Source organism: Alternaria viburni, assembly GCF_023758015.1.
Source record: "Alternaria viburni strain BMP 2772 chromosome Unknown scaffold_1, whole genome shotgun sequence".
In the NCBI taxonomy this organism is placed as follows: Eukaryota; Fungi; Ascomycota; class Dothideomycetes; order Pleosporales; family Pleosporaceae; genus Alternaria; species Alternaria viburni.
The window spans coordinates 474,208-487,202 of record NW_026055770.1 but is presented as its reverse complement, the minus strand read 5'-3'; the positions used below and the strand labels follow the sequence as shown (position 1 = coordinate 487,202).

At 52.9% G+C, this 12,995-nt stretch overlaps 6 protein-coding genes across 6 annotated transcripts; 1 reads left to right on the top strand and 5 right to left on the bottom strand.

Moving 5' to 3' along the window:
* Positions 1-48: 48 nt before the first annotated feature.
* J4E79_000175 (uncharacterized protein) lies at positions 49-1,256 on the bottom strand (the record flags this gene model as incomplete). Its single annotated transcript, XM_049349093.1, has 3 exons — positions 49-683; positions 743-1,169; positions 1,221-1,256. 3 exons carry the CDS (start codon positions 1,254-1,256, stop codon positions 49-51), a joined length of 1,098 nt encoding a protein of 365 aa, XP_049215880.1.
* A 1,006-nt stretch (positions 1,257-2,262) lies between these two features.
* Positions 2,263-3,815, bottom strand: J4E79_000174 (uncharacterized protein; the record flags this gene model as incomplete). The annotated part of the gene is made up of 4 exons (XM_049349092.1): positions 2,263-2,575; positions 2,629-2,969; positions 3,022-3,593; positions 3,653-3,815. 4 exons carry the CDS (start codon positions 3,813-3,815, stop codon positions 2,263-2,265), a joined length of 1,389 nt encoding a protein of 462 aa, XP_049215879.1.
* Positions 3,816-4,396: 581 nt separating this feature from the next.
* J4E79_000173 (uncharacterized protein) lies at positions 4,397-5,390 on the bottom strand (the record flags this gene model as incomplete). The annotated part of the gene is made up of 2 exons (XM_049349091.1): positions 4,397-5,148; positions 5,213-5,390. 2 exons carry the CDS (start codon positions 5,388-5,390, stop codon positions 4,397-4,399), a joined length of 930 nt encoding a protein of 309 aa, XP_049215878.1.
* Positions 5,391-5,929: 539 nt separating this feature from the next.
* Positions 5,930-6,967, bottom strand: J4E79_000172 (uncharacterized protein; the record flags this gene model as incomplete). The annotated part of the gene is made up of 1 exon (XM_049349090.1): positions 5,930-6,967. The coding sequence occupies one exon, from the start codon at positions 6,965-6,967 to the stop codon at positions 5,930-5,932; it is 1,038 nt and encodes a 345-aa protein (XP_049215877.1).
* Positions 6,968-7,884: 917 nt separating this feature from the next.
* On the top strand, positions 7,885-9,447 carry J4E79_000171 (uncharacterized protein; the record flags this gene model as incomplete). The annotated part of the gene is made up of 3 exons (XM_049349089.1): positions 7,885-8,050; positions 8,102-8,138; positions 8,199-9,447. 3 exons carry the CDS (start codon positions 7,885-7,887, stop codon positions 9,445-9,447), a joined length of 1,452 nt encoding a protein of 483 aa, XP_049215876.1.
* A 1,838-nt stretch (positions 9,448-11,285) lies between these two features.
* On the bottom strand, positions 11,286-12,734 carry J4E79_000170 (uncharacterized protein; the record flags this gene model as incomplete). Its single annotated transcript, XM_049349088.1, has 1 exon — positions 11,286-12,734. One exon carries the CDS (start codon positions 12,732-12,734, stop codon positions 11,286-11,288), a length of 1,449 nt encoding a protein of 482 aa, XP_049215875.1.
* Between the last annotated feature and the right edge of the window lie 261 nt (positions 12,735-12,995).

Below are 12,995 nucleotides of genomic sequence, written 5' to 3'. Positions count from 1 at the left end.
TATTAGACTGATTCGATGGATTCAACTCGTCCTCGACATTGTCCCAGTTTACACATCTGCTTTCCCCTCTGTTCTTTTAAGCTGAATATACCACTCCGCGACCTCTCTCACGCTATCCTCTAACCCCCTAATCTTGTCACCATTCATCAGCATCTTCTCCGTCATGCTTGATTCGACGCGGAATGGCATGTTGATAGGCACCTTCTGGCGTCCCACTCTAAACGCCCCAGTCTTCACCTCCTTCGCAAAGTCTCGCTCGATCGTGTCTGCCACAGAGTTCCAGAGTTTGTCCCCATCTGACCCCTCCTCCACCGTCCCAGCAGCAACATACCACTTGGGCAGGTCCTCGCCTCTAACCCTCCCGTATAGTGCCTCGATATGAACGCGAGCGCAGTCTTGCACATGCACGAAACCAAACGCATACCGTGGTGCCACATCATCGAACAGCAATGCCTTGCTCTGTCGATCCATATGCGCACGCGCTTGCTCCGACGTTGTGCAAAACTCTGAAGGGCCGATGACGGTACCGGGTATGATTTGCGCGATAGAGAAGGGAAGCTCGTGGGAAGCTTGAAGATCAGCGAGGTAGGTCATACATTGGGCTTTTGCGGAGCAATAGGCGTTGTGAGGGGATTTGAGAGGGGGTCGATATGCGAGGGATGTTTGCGAGACCTGAACTGCCTCTGTATCGGTCAGTAAGACGCATGAAGTGAGGCGCGAGGGCAGAAGCAAAGAGACGTACCGTTCAAGACGCGTTCCATACGCGTACCCAGTGTATCGCCGTCTTCAGAGTCAACAAGCCCCGCTCCAGCCTGCGTGAATACCATCCTCTTCACTGTGCCAGACTTCCGCCCTGCGTCTATCAAGCCCGTCGTCGACCTGATGTATGGATGGTAGATGTCGTTGTCAGGATCCAGATGGAGCATCGGCCATGCTCCTGCTATGTGCACAACATAGTCGACACCCGCAACAGCTTCATCGTATGCTCCCTTGACCGCATTGTCTGGCACGGCGACGTATTCGATTAGGTCGAGGTAGGGCTGCACAGAGGGCCCGGTTTTGATCGTTTCGATGGCGGAGGCGCGGCGCACGATGCACCGGACTCGATAGCCAGTTTGCAGCGCGTAGACCACACAGGCATAGCCTATTGTTCCGTTTGCGCCTGTTATCTAGGTACCCAGTCAGTTTCGTTGCGCTGGGGATGATGGAGGTTGACTTACAGCGACAAGGCCTCGAGCTCCGCGATCGGCCGTCATGCTTCAGTGCCGCGGCGGTGAAGTTTCCCAATATCGCGAGTACTTCAGGCCTGAGTCAGAAGCTGGGAAGCACATGGTTGATATGGGAAATGTCCGAGTCTTACTAAGATTCTTGCCGTTGGAGTGCAGCTTAGATGAATGGGAGGGCAAGCCGGGCCAAGCCGTTCCGAGCAGCGTTCCGACATCCCTCGGCATTTGGGGACGTTGAGCTGGTCGTCATTGGACGTTTATCCACCAACACTCCTAATCCACGCGATCCTTGCGCGAAGGGAGCTTTATCATGCCTAACTTGCCTTCTTTCAATACAACAGATGGTTGGGATATTGGCTGAAGACACGTGTATTGGAACACGACAGCACGCAATCGCGAAGCTTTCCTCATGCCGCCATGAGAAGCTCAACATCATCGTCGTACGCTCCAGAACCTACGCACGTTTCGTATCACGGGCATAAACTGGCGCCACCGGGCAGGCTGGAGCCTTTTCAAGCGACCTTGCCACAGTCCGCGCTCTCAGAGCACCCCCTACACGCGCGCACGATGCCACGCTCCTCGAACGGAACCCGACCGCACTCGTCCACAACCAAGGTGCCGGTATCGTTGTAGGAGGCGATGTGCGCGTTCTCTTCGAGCGTTATAATAGATGTAATTGCGGCTTGGCTGTTTCCACGACTCGGAGGCAGCAGGTGGACAAAATGGCGAGGTTATCCATCAAGAGGATATGACAAGTTGGCATCTGGCATGCTACATGCCTATGCAATGGCAAGCAATAGCCAGACATGCTCTCATGCTATAAGTTTGGCGGATACAACCGACGGGACAGTAAGCCGCAGGGAGCGGAGGTAGGACAAAGCAGAGGGAAGCATGAACTTCGGCAATTCTAGTCAGCATCAACAGTTGCCGCCGGATGCCCATATATATACATCGAGAAGAGATGTTGCCAGCATGGCCAATCGATAAGCTAAAGTAGCTACAGCGATAACGCTGCATTCTGCAAGCTTCCCTTCCTTTAGGACCAGTCGCCTTCATCCTCAACCACTTCGCCACGTTCCGAGGCCCCCAGCAGCCCGCGGACGGTCCACGGTCTGTACTCATATCCCGGCGGTATGTTCGTGTTCAAGAACTCGACACCCGTGTCCAAATGCTCAGCACACTTGTGGTAGTTATCGTAAACATACTTCTCGGGATTGTGGCAGACCAACCAATCTCCGACCATCTTGTGCTGCTTTGTCGGCGCCGCCTTTTCGTCTTTCCAGTCGGTGTTGTGAAAGATCTCACGATTCTTGAATCCTAGTTTCTGCGCGCAGGATACTCGCTCAAACCTACAATTTCGAAGTTAGTCGCTGGTGTTTCTCCACGATCTATATCGGCATACCTCAGCTTATTGTGCACCTTGGTTGCAAGCGCAACGTGCTGCTTCCCAGCAACATGTAGACAGGCTGCTAGCGAGTACGCGTCTTCCATGGCCATCGTGCCGCCACTGAACGACGTAGGCAAGAAGGGATGGGCAGCATCGCCCAGCTGCACGACATGGCCGCCTTTCGACACCCACTGCGGCTGTGGATCGCGCCACATCAGCTTCCAGTCGAGCACCTGATTGTTCGGTGTCGCCTTGATCACCTCCGTAACAAAAGGATCCCAATCTTTTACAACATCCAGGATCCTATCCGTGGAAGTGGTTTTCGACCAGCTCTCAGTTGCCGTACCGTTCTCGTCCTGATAGAAGTTAGCAACGATCTACAAGGCCAATGAACCAGCGACTACAAACCTTACAAGTCAATAGATAGCACAGCTCGCCATTGTCATGAGAAATAACCATATGCGCGCCGGGACCAATATACATGAAACCACGGTGATCGTGCCCCAGAAACTCCCTCGCAACAAGGGGATACTCGTCCATCGCCGGCCCAGTAGGAAAAGAAGTCCTGTAAACAACAAAGCCAGAACTAATCGGCTTCTCTCTATTCCCGTCGATGATCTCGCGGGACCTAGAGCCTACACCATCTGCGGCTACCACCACATCTGCAGTTATCCTCTGACCACTTTTGAGAATAACACCGCCTGATGTGTTTGAATCGAAGTATGAATCCACTTTCGCGTCGTACGTGATGGGTATACCGAGCTCTTTGACGTAGGTATTCAGCAAACTATGCAGCCTCTTTCGGTAGATGCTCAAAGACGGATTTGCAGAGTCGCCAGGGGCATGGTGTTGGATGAATGTGCCGTCGTATTTGCGCAGGTCAAAGGTTGGTGGCGATGCGAGGGCCCTGAGGCGTTCTAAGAACCCTGGCCATTTCTTGGGCGTTTCGAGCGCTGAGCTGGTGATCATGATGATCTCACCTGTCGGTGTGTTAGCTTGGTTCGTGCAGAGGTCGATAGTTGAATGGGGAGGTACGTACCCGAGTATTGACCTTCGTCATTCCGTTCAAGAACGCGCACATCGTGTCCCTTGCGGTGGGCCTCGATTGCAAAGGTGAGTCCGCCGATGCCGCCTCCCACGACGAGAATGTCGATATAGGTTCGTGGTTCTCGTTTCATTTGGGGATCTTGGATGTGTGGCATGTTTGATGCTGTTGTTTTGTTCGATGTGGCATTCTCTTCGCATAGATATACTTGAACATTTCTCACACGACCCAGGGCTTTCATTGCAAACGGCGCAACAACATACCGGCGGGCGAAAGACTACGGACGGTTGAGGCGGACAGACCCGACAAAATTTTATGGACAGGTCTGCGTTGATCGCTTGGTGGGCCTCGCCTGTCCAGAGGGATGCGATGTTGCATCCGTTCACAAACGCCCCTTCCGGCGTCCCGAAGCTAGCTTCTCTTAAGCTTCTCAGGCATATGGCTACGTGCGTGAACCAAGGCTAAGCACAAACACATCTAGTACTGGCGGCGAAAATGTCTACGTTGGGTGGCAAGGCATTGTACATCATGTACGATGGCTTGTACAAACGCGGGCCCACATGGCAGTGGTAACATCGTACTATTCTCCACACGGCCATGCGATCAGAGATTGTGGGATGAGTATCAGCGTGACTCTGATTGATTTCAACATTAGACCAGTATGTGATGTCGACACTCGTGATTGACAAAGCCGATATCGCGAAGACATTTCTCATATCGGGTCTACTGGGCAATAAACTACGCTTGCATCTGTTTCTGCATCTCCTGCACGACGACTGCTTGAACCTCGCGCATATGTTTACTCACTATCGCGCCGCCGTATCCACCTTCCAGATCGTCGAGAAGATCTTCGCTGCCTTTGGGGAAGATGCCTACGCTTCTTCCACACAACTCTTGAACCGAAGCAAACCTCACCACAGCATCCACGACTCTGTCCATGGATACAAATCCTATGATGTTAAGAACAGCGCCGTTGTCCTCTACAAAGTCGGGTTGCTTGGCGATGCCGGTATCCACGTACCAGGGTGCAACAAGATTGATGCGGATCGAAGAGTGCATGGCGCGCTCGCGTAGGCTGTACAGAAGTCCTCGAACACCGAACTTGGACATGCTGTATGTAGTGCTATACGGGTATCCAATGTAGGCTGCAAGCGAGGCGATGAGAACGATGCTGGGCTTGAATGTTGTTGCTGCTGCGCGCGGGAGGCGGAAGTGATGTAGTGCTAGATAGCAGGTATTGTATACTGCCTGAAGGTTCACGGACACGCAAGCAGAGCTTGGAGGAGGTGGTGGGGTGTCTCCTGGGTTTGGCAACGTGGCTGGCACCATGTCGAAGAGGTTCTTCTCGGCAAGGATGCCTGCATTTGGGATCACTATGTCAATCTGCCCATCTCCAAAGATGATTGCAGACTGGAACATGGAGGCTTGATCCTCGTAGGATGCCACGTCGCATTGTACGAACTGCACTCTGAGGCCTCGAGTGGTTAGATCTGTAGAAGTGGGAGTACCAAGTTAGTATGTATATCACAGGCTATTCGCACGGCCAGAACTTACCCTGGATGACGCCCCCAGCCGTATCGTGTAGATCAGCCATGGTGACTATTGCGCCTGCTTCGGCCATCTTTATCGCGCAGGCTAGACCAATGCCAGATGCTGCACCAGTGATAAGTACCGAACGATCTTTGAGGTTGGATGTATCCAGCACATTGTTAAAGTCGATGGGAGTGGCCATGGTTGGAGTAGCGGTGTTCGCCATGTTGATCAAAGAGTGGCACGTAGAAGGTTATAGGCGTAAAACAACGATGCTCAGTCGAACGCAATCGCCTGGTAGATAAGTGAAGAATCGACGTCGCGCAGACGCTACGCAGTAGAATGCAAAGGTGGATAGCGAGAGGCTACAAAGCGGGGAAAGTGGCCAAGCAATCAGTGACGCTGGGCACAGCTGAGAATCCCATGGTTGCCCAAAGAGACACATGCGAGCAAATCGGGGCAAAGTTCGACATCTCGATGGGGGCTGCAGGAGGAGGCGGGGTTTGCCAAGATACAGTATGTCATGCGGGGAAGGAGCTACTCCATCACCAAACACACCCGGCCCGGGCGAATTTTAGATTGGCGTTGAGTGAGGCATTGATCATGAGTGAGCCGATGAGTGCTCCTTTACAGCGGATATGTCCGAGGTTCCAAGCCGGTACGTACGCATGGCATCCCGCCAGAGCGTAGCATTTGATCGGGGCAAAAGGTGCTTCTGAGGAGAGTTGCATCGGGATCGCATCAACCCAAAGTAAATGACCAGTTCCACTCTCTTACAACTTCTTCCCAGTCCCTTCTTTGACCACCTTCAAGCTTCGGTCGCCACACTTCTTTCAACACCTTTTGGACACATTCAACGTTCTCGTACCGATTCCTATTCTGGATATCCTCTAGCCTCTGGAAGCACTTCTCGATGGCCGCTTCATCATCTAGCTCGGCTCCAGCGAGAAATATTGGGTAGAGCAAACTTGACTCCGCGGCGCTTCCCGGTGGTATACGAGCGATAAACTCCATCGCGCGTGATGCACAACCCGCAATATTGGCTGAATGGCTAGGCGAGGTGCGGTAGAGCTGAATGAGAGCTGCTAAACGGTAGGCTTCTGCCAAGGCAATGAGGTCGAGAGCTATAGGAGTATCGACGCCAAGTGCAAACGGGTTGTCGTAAGCCCAATTCTGTATACCCTTCTCGATCACGTTGAAAGACGCTTCGGTAGCGAGGGGAAACGCGGGACTCGAAGAGGTGACATACTGTATCCGTGAAATCAGGTCGCATAGCTGGTATGAGATGCCCATGAGCGGGTCGATTGTGCCTGGCATTAGGGCGGCGCTGATTGGTATCAAGCCCTGCTCTGCCGAACAGGCCTTTCCGGCGTTTGACACCCGCGCCATGAGCGAAGCAGAGGCGAAGTGGTAAGTGAAGTGTCGATGCAGGGAATCAACTTCAACACAGTCCATGATGCTCTGCTCCGGAGTAAGCGCACTAAGTATCCGTTGCACACTCTTCAATTGCGATATCCATCTCGTAGTTTTGACACCATTGAGTGCTTCTAGTCCTACCAGGATGAGGATCACCGCAGTAACCTGGTAGGTATCTTCTGGCAATCCACCCGACGGGTTCAAGCGCTCCTTGATGAATTGATAGCACTTCCTCTCGTGGCGGGAGGATACGGCGCGAAGGTGTTTGGCGCGGTCTGCGTCCTGACTTCGCCTCGCCAACTGAGCAGAAGATATAGCCAGAATAGCGTCAAGCATACCTTCGATCTGGAAAGACCAAGGCATGTAGAGGCTGGTGTAAAAGCTGGTTGCAATGGGTGCTACTTGAACACTGGGTACAAACGCCTCGATGTAATACTGCAATAGATGCATCCGCTCCGCTCCTTCGTCGCCCGGCAATGCATCCCACGGATCAAGAGACGAGCGCAGTGGAACTGCGACCTGGCGCTCCGGGCTCTTTGAGCTTGACTGGGACGAAGACGATTCCGAAACGATACTTCGAGGAGTTTGCCATTCGCATAACAGGTTGAGGCGTTTGCAGTTCGCACACTGAGGCTGAGCGCTATCGCACCTCTTCCGCCGGGTTCGGCATGTAAGGCAGCCCGTCCGTGACCTTGGCGCGAATTTGCGTTGACGCGGCTTGGATTCAGCCATGATCTGATGGATAGAAGTGCTGAGAAGAGCTTGATTCGGATAGTCACCGAGGGGGCATGGAGACGTGCATCGTTACGGGTGTGTTATTGGCAAAGATAGCTGAAGATTGAGTCAGTCAGATGCCGCGATCGCGGGTGCGGTATCGATAAGGCGTGACTAATCGGAGCATGCACCTCCGAAGGGCGACAAATGCATGGTCATCCACTGCTATCAACCTACGTCAACCGCAATTCACGCGAAGCTCGGGTCGAAACCACCGTATTTCGCATGCGCGAAGGATTGCATCCTACAATGGAGTTCCTTGGCCGCTGTGGCAGACCGCGCCTCCATGCGAAGAGACCACCCACGCCGTCGATGCTCCCACGTGCAGCTGGTTCCTGAGCATCCTTACCGCCTTAGGAAGCATCGCCAGAACTCATCTCCGAGGCTAAAGCAGGTGCTGAACTTGACAACACCACGATCAATCAACATGTCGGGTATAAAGATGATAGGCGTGCGCTCTATTCTTATCTGCACTTCGGAGCGTCCCTCATTCCCTAACGGTAATCATGAAGCTTCTTGCTCTTTCTCTCGCCGCTAGCAGTGCTGCTGTTGCAGCCCAAGACAACTTCAATGTCTTCCAGCATATCGGCGGCAACGGACAATGGTTCCCCGGCGAAGAGGTGACGGGCATTTCGTCCGATATACCTACAGGATGCAAGGTCGATCTGGCAGGTAGGGCAGCTTGATTCCGCGATTGAAGAATGCCAGACTAAGAACACATAGCTTTCTTCTCCCGTCACGGTTCGCGGTTCCCAGACCGGTAACTACTGCACGCGCTGTATATGAGGCATAGGCTGACTTTGTCTCTTTACCTTTATAGTGGCGCCTACAATGGGTGGGTTGAATTTGCCAATTACTTCCAAGCTGCCGGAGACATCACCATCACCGACGAGAAACTCGCGTTCCTCAAATCCTGGAAGCCGGTCCTCTCAGACCCGGACGCTCAAATCGCTAATCTGAGCCCGACCGGCTGGAAAGAACTACACGAGATGGGTACAGCGTGGCGCCTTCGTTACCCCGACCTGTACAAGTACAACACCGCTTTTACTATGTGGGCAAACTACTATACGTCTGGTCCACGCGTTCGGGACAGCGCACGCCTGTTCGCTCAAGGTTTCGTGGGGCCCAACGCTACAGACCTCACTACAATCTATGCTCTCAACGCGAGCGACCCTGCCAGTTGGGGCAACACTCTTGCTCCCAGCGACCTGTGCAAGGCCTACGATGACGCAGGTGGAGGCCCTGCCAAAGAGACGTGGGACTCTATGTACCTTCCCCCGATTGCCGCCAGGCTCAACGGGAAGATCCAAGGCCTGAACCTTACAACGAGTCAAGTCGACCAGATACCCTACTTGTGTGGATTCGAGACCCAGATCACCGGCCGTCGAAGCCCCTTTTGCGATATCTTCACACAGGAAGAGATCTTGCAGTACGAGTATGCGCAGGATTTGCGTTATTGGTACGGCACCGGCCTGGGATCCGATATCGAGAAATACCAGATGTTGCCTATCGTTGACATGACTGTGCAACGCTTTGTTGATGGTCCAGACGCGACCTACAAGACGGGCAATGGCACTTTTGTCCCTCCAAAGATCATGGCCAATTTCGCAAATGATGGCCAAATCAACCAGCTGGCCGCTGCGATCGGTGTTTTCGACAAACAACAGCAGCTTCCTGGTAACATGTCGTTGTCGGACCGACTCTTCCGCTCCTCTCAGGTCGTGAAGATGCGCGGAACTGTTGCATTCGAACGCCTCTCTTGTCCTGCTGCTGCCCACAATAGCACATACGGCTCTGGCTATGCAACCAACTACAACGGCACCGCCTCTCAAGAAACTTTCGTGCGCATCCGCATTAACGAGGTTGTCTACCCTGTTGTGGACTGCACCAGTGGTCCTGGCTCATCTTGCCCCCTGTCTCAGTACCAAGATATCATCAAGGCGAAGCGTGCAGAGGCCGGTGACGTGACCAAGCTGTGCAACATGACGGGCGAAGGCCTTGCGGCACAGCCAAAAGCAACCTTTTTCTTCGACAATACACTTCCGTGGCAGACAGTTGTTAAGCCCTAGACATAAAATCAGGTGTTCGATAGTCCAAAATCATGTTATTCATCGCTGACGTTCCCACGTATGCTTCTGTGCCGCTTGATGTGTTTTTGTGCCGCAATAAGGCTGTTGTCAACGTTGCGCAATTGACATGGACCGCACTTTCTACCCCAAGCACGGTCGAGTTGCTGAGATCGCAAGGCTCAACGTGCATCGCATTCATACAGCGGCTTCGGCCACCGACGATTGACATGTACAGGGCGCGCGCGTTCGTCACTAGGACGCGCCAGCCCCACTTTCCAGCTATTGGATCGCGCCTGTGCACAAGACGCACGCCCTACACCCCAATGACCCTGTTCCGCTCTTTACGCAAGCCAACCTGTACACCATGCAAGACAGATTACCAACAAGAGCTTCAGAAACGTACGGCGCGACCCTGCGGCGTCGTTGGCATGTGTCGATGTGACCTGGCTCTCGTACGACTAGCCTTTTACACCCGTGCCTCAGGAGTACAACACTCGCACCGCGCATTCTTTGCTACCCGTCGGGAAGTCCACATGCACTAGCGTATTCCGGGAGAAAGTGGCTCCAGCGCAAGTCTCCCATTGGACCCATCTGGCGCAATGCTGGCGTCAAACTGTCTCCACATTGCGCCTCTCAGGCGTATGGTCATGCTTTCGACAAGCAAAGCCGCTGAAACAAGCCTCCCACGCCTTTCAGGTCAATTACCGAAACAGTCAGCACTGCGACGGCAAAGTCATGTTGGTCCTTGGAGTCATAGGGTGTGCGATTCTCGGATGTCTGAATCGGTACAGTGGCCTGAGCTGTGGGGTGAGTATAAAGATGGTGTTGTACGCAGCTGGAGTGATCTAGACATTACCAGCACATTCTTCTTCTTACAACGTGGGCTCAAACAAACCGACAGATTTGGTACCAGTCCCACAGAAACGACAAAGCACCCTGATCCACAGTAATCAAACGAGTACGTTTGCCATCATTCTCGACACACAAGCTTCAAATCGGCATCGACATCGGCGTATCGAGCAAGGCGCATACATACACCACTACACCGCCTCTAGAGCCATCTGAATCGAAAGAAACACGCCCAAGTTCTCGTATATCGAAGATGTCAGGCTCTTCCGCGACGACTCCTCGCACTTCTTTCGAATACATCAAGACACCAGTCCAGGCATCTTCATCATCAACGTCTGTTGTTTCGTCATCTGCGTCTACACTGAAGGAACCGAGCAAAGCTCGGGGCCTCTGGAACTCCATCAAGCGCCACGCGAAAGAGCACCATGAGGGCATGAACGCAGCATATGCCACATACTATGGCTCAGGCGCGAACGCGAACGGACAAGGGCAGGAAGTCTGGGAATATCGAAGAGGAAGCAAGTAGGGAACGACGGATATGAAGCGACAATAGTGACAGATGTGTTGGCATGGTTCCGCGTTTCAGGGTTGGATTCAGTAGCCTCGGCATGCTGCATGAGGCTCATGTGCTTCAATTGTATGTACTAGGGGGGTATTTGGCGTTGGAGTTGATGCTTATATACCTGTTTTCTTCTTGGAAGTACTATTTCTTGCCGAATCGTATGATGACTCTTAGTCGCTTTATTTTGTGGCGTCGCTGCTGAACACGGAAGCGGTATGTGATTCGGCTCACAGGGGAAGTGCTGTTATAAGGCTTCCAACCCAGGACAGCCCGTGGACTTTTCCCATACCCTCTTTGTGTTCGCCCGGAAGGGCGTATTATGGATTATCCTTGCGCTTCATTGGTGCACATGCGTTGAAACTATCATTACTACGCAGACCAGCGGATAAGACTCAATACAGCCGCCTCCAACATGCAACTATGCTATCTACTCCTGGCTCCTTTCTACTAGATCTTCGATCCCAGTTCTAACTCCCTCGATGATATCACGCATGAGCTGCTCTTCCACGGCATCCTCAGCCCAGCAGAAGTTCAACGTCGCGTTTCCATCGCCACCTGTTACAACATTGAGTTTCAAAGCATTGGCCACAATATTGGGAGATTGGCTGAACACCATCCGACCGACAGTCCATACTCCTTCACTCTGAGTATGCTTCCATACTCCTGCACTGGACAGTTCTGCTGCAGACTTGCGAGGCTTACCTAATTGGTCGAGGAAATGTTGCTGCATAGAAGAGATGTATTTCAGCAGCGCAACGGGGTTATCGACGCCAGATTTGGCGACTTCTGTGGATATGGTGGATTTCACTGCGCGTGAAGTGTCCCATGAGAACTGCTGTAAGACACTCAGTCCTGCTGAATCTTTGAGTTTGGGTTCTCGAGATGCGACGCGCTCGTGAAGGTAGGCATATTCGGCAATCGTCATGGTCATCTGCTGTTCCTCCACGTTAAGAAATTTCTTTATCGATATCGGGCCGTCAATGTGAAGCCTCTCACAGTCTTCTGCTGAGAGGCAGGTGAAGAGTGACGCAGCGAGAAGGCATTGCAACGTTGCTGTTACGCTTGTCTTTTCAGATCGGCTGACTCGAGCCAGCTTATCCGTAGTCGCTTTCGACAGGACGAGCGTGCGATAATGCGGTGACGGAATCGGCGTAGCGTTCGCCTGTATAGCGTTGCCCGCCCATAGTTTTGGAGGTCGCTTTGCGAATACCGAGGGTAACAAGGCACCAAGAATGGCCTTGATGAAGTAAGGCCACGTTATAGTCATTGGATGTAAGTCCTCTAATGGCGACGCTAGATCCGCAGATGAAGACTTGACAATCGCATCTGCGATGCCTTCCGGAGTGTTGAGGCCGGCCAGGAATGATTTGTGAAACGAGAAGGCTGACGTTCCGTCTGCTAGCGCATGGTGCCACATCCACGTCGCCGTGAACTTGGTTGTGTCTTGTGGTGAAGTCAGGACCAGCAGCCGCCAGAAAGGCTTCGAGCCTAGGTTGTCCTTAAAGTCGCGGCTATGCTGCTGCACTAGGTATCGATCGAGCTCTTCGTCCGCCTCGCCATCGTTTGGAAATGGTGTCTTTCTCTCGCATATCTCTACGCAGGTGCGTAGATCGATCTCAGGGAGTTGCGCGAAGTAAACGTTGGGATAGGATTGATCTTCATTCAGCGTGATGGTTGTCAGGACCGGGTGCTGGGCAATAACTTTTCGGAGCGCAGTATAGATTCGCAGTTCGAGCGATGATTGAGGATTCTTTGATGCCACATATTCTGCGGTAAAGCCAACGTTCTTGTAGAACCCGAGATGGTGTCGCGCGGTACTGTACGTTTCTAGTCTGCCGCATGGGCGCAGCTTCTTGAGGTTTGAAAGGTCGGCCATTCTGTACAGGCGGGAGCGGCTCTAAGGAAGCAAGAAAACTCATGGGTATCGCAGCATCCTACAGACAATATGTAGATCTGTAAATCCCTCACACTCGCAAGGGACGCCGCAAGGGGATGGAGGGATTACCAATGCAAGTACTGACTCGTGTCGCAACTCAACAGAGGACAGCGCGGCGAGAGCTCTTGCTACATCATGAAGAGTCGGACGTGCATCGCTGGCGAACTCGGCCTACTACGTACTCTCGTATACCCATGGCTA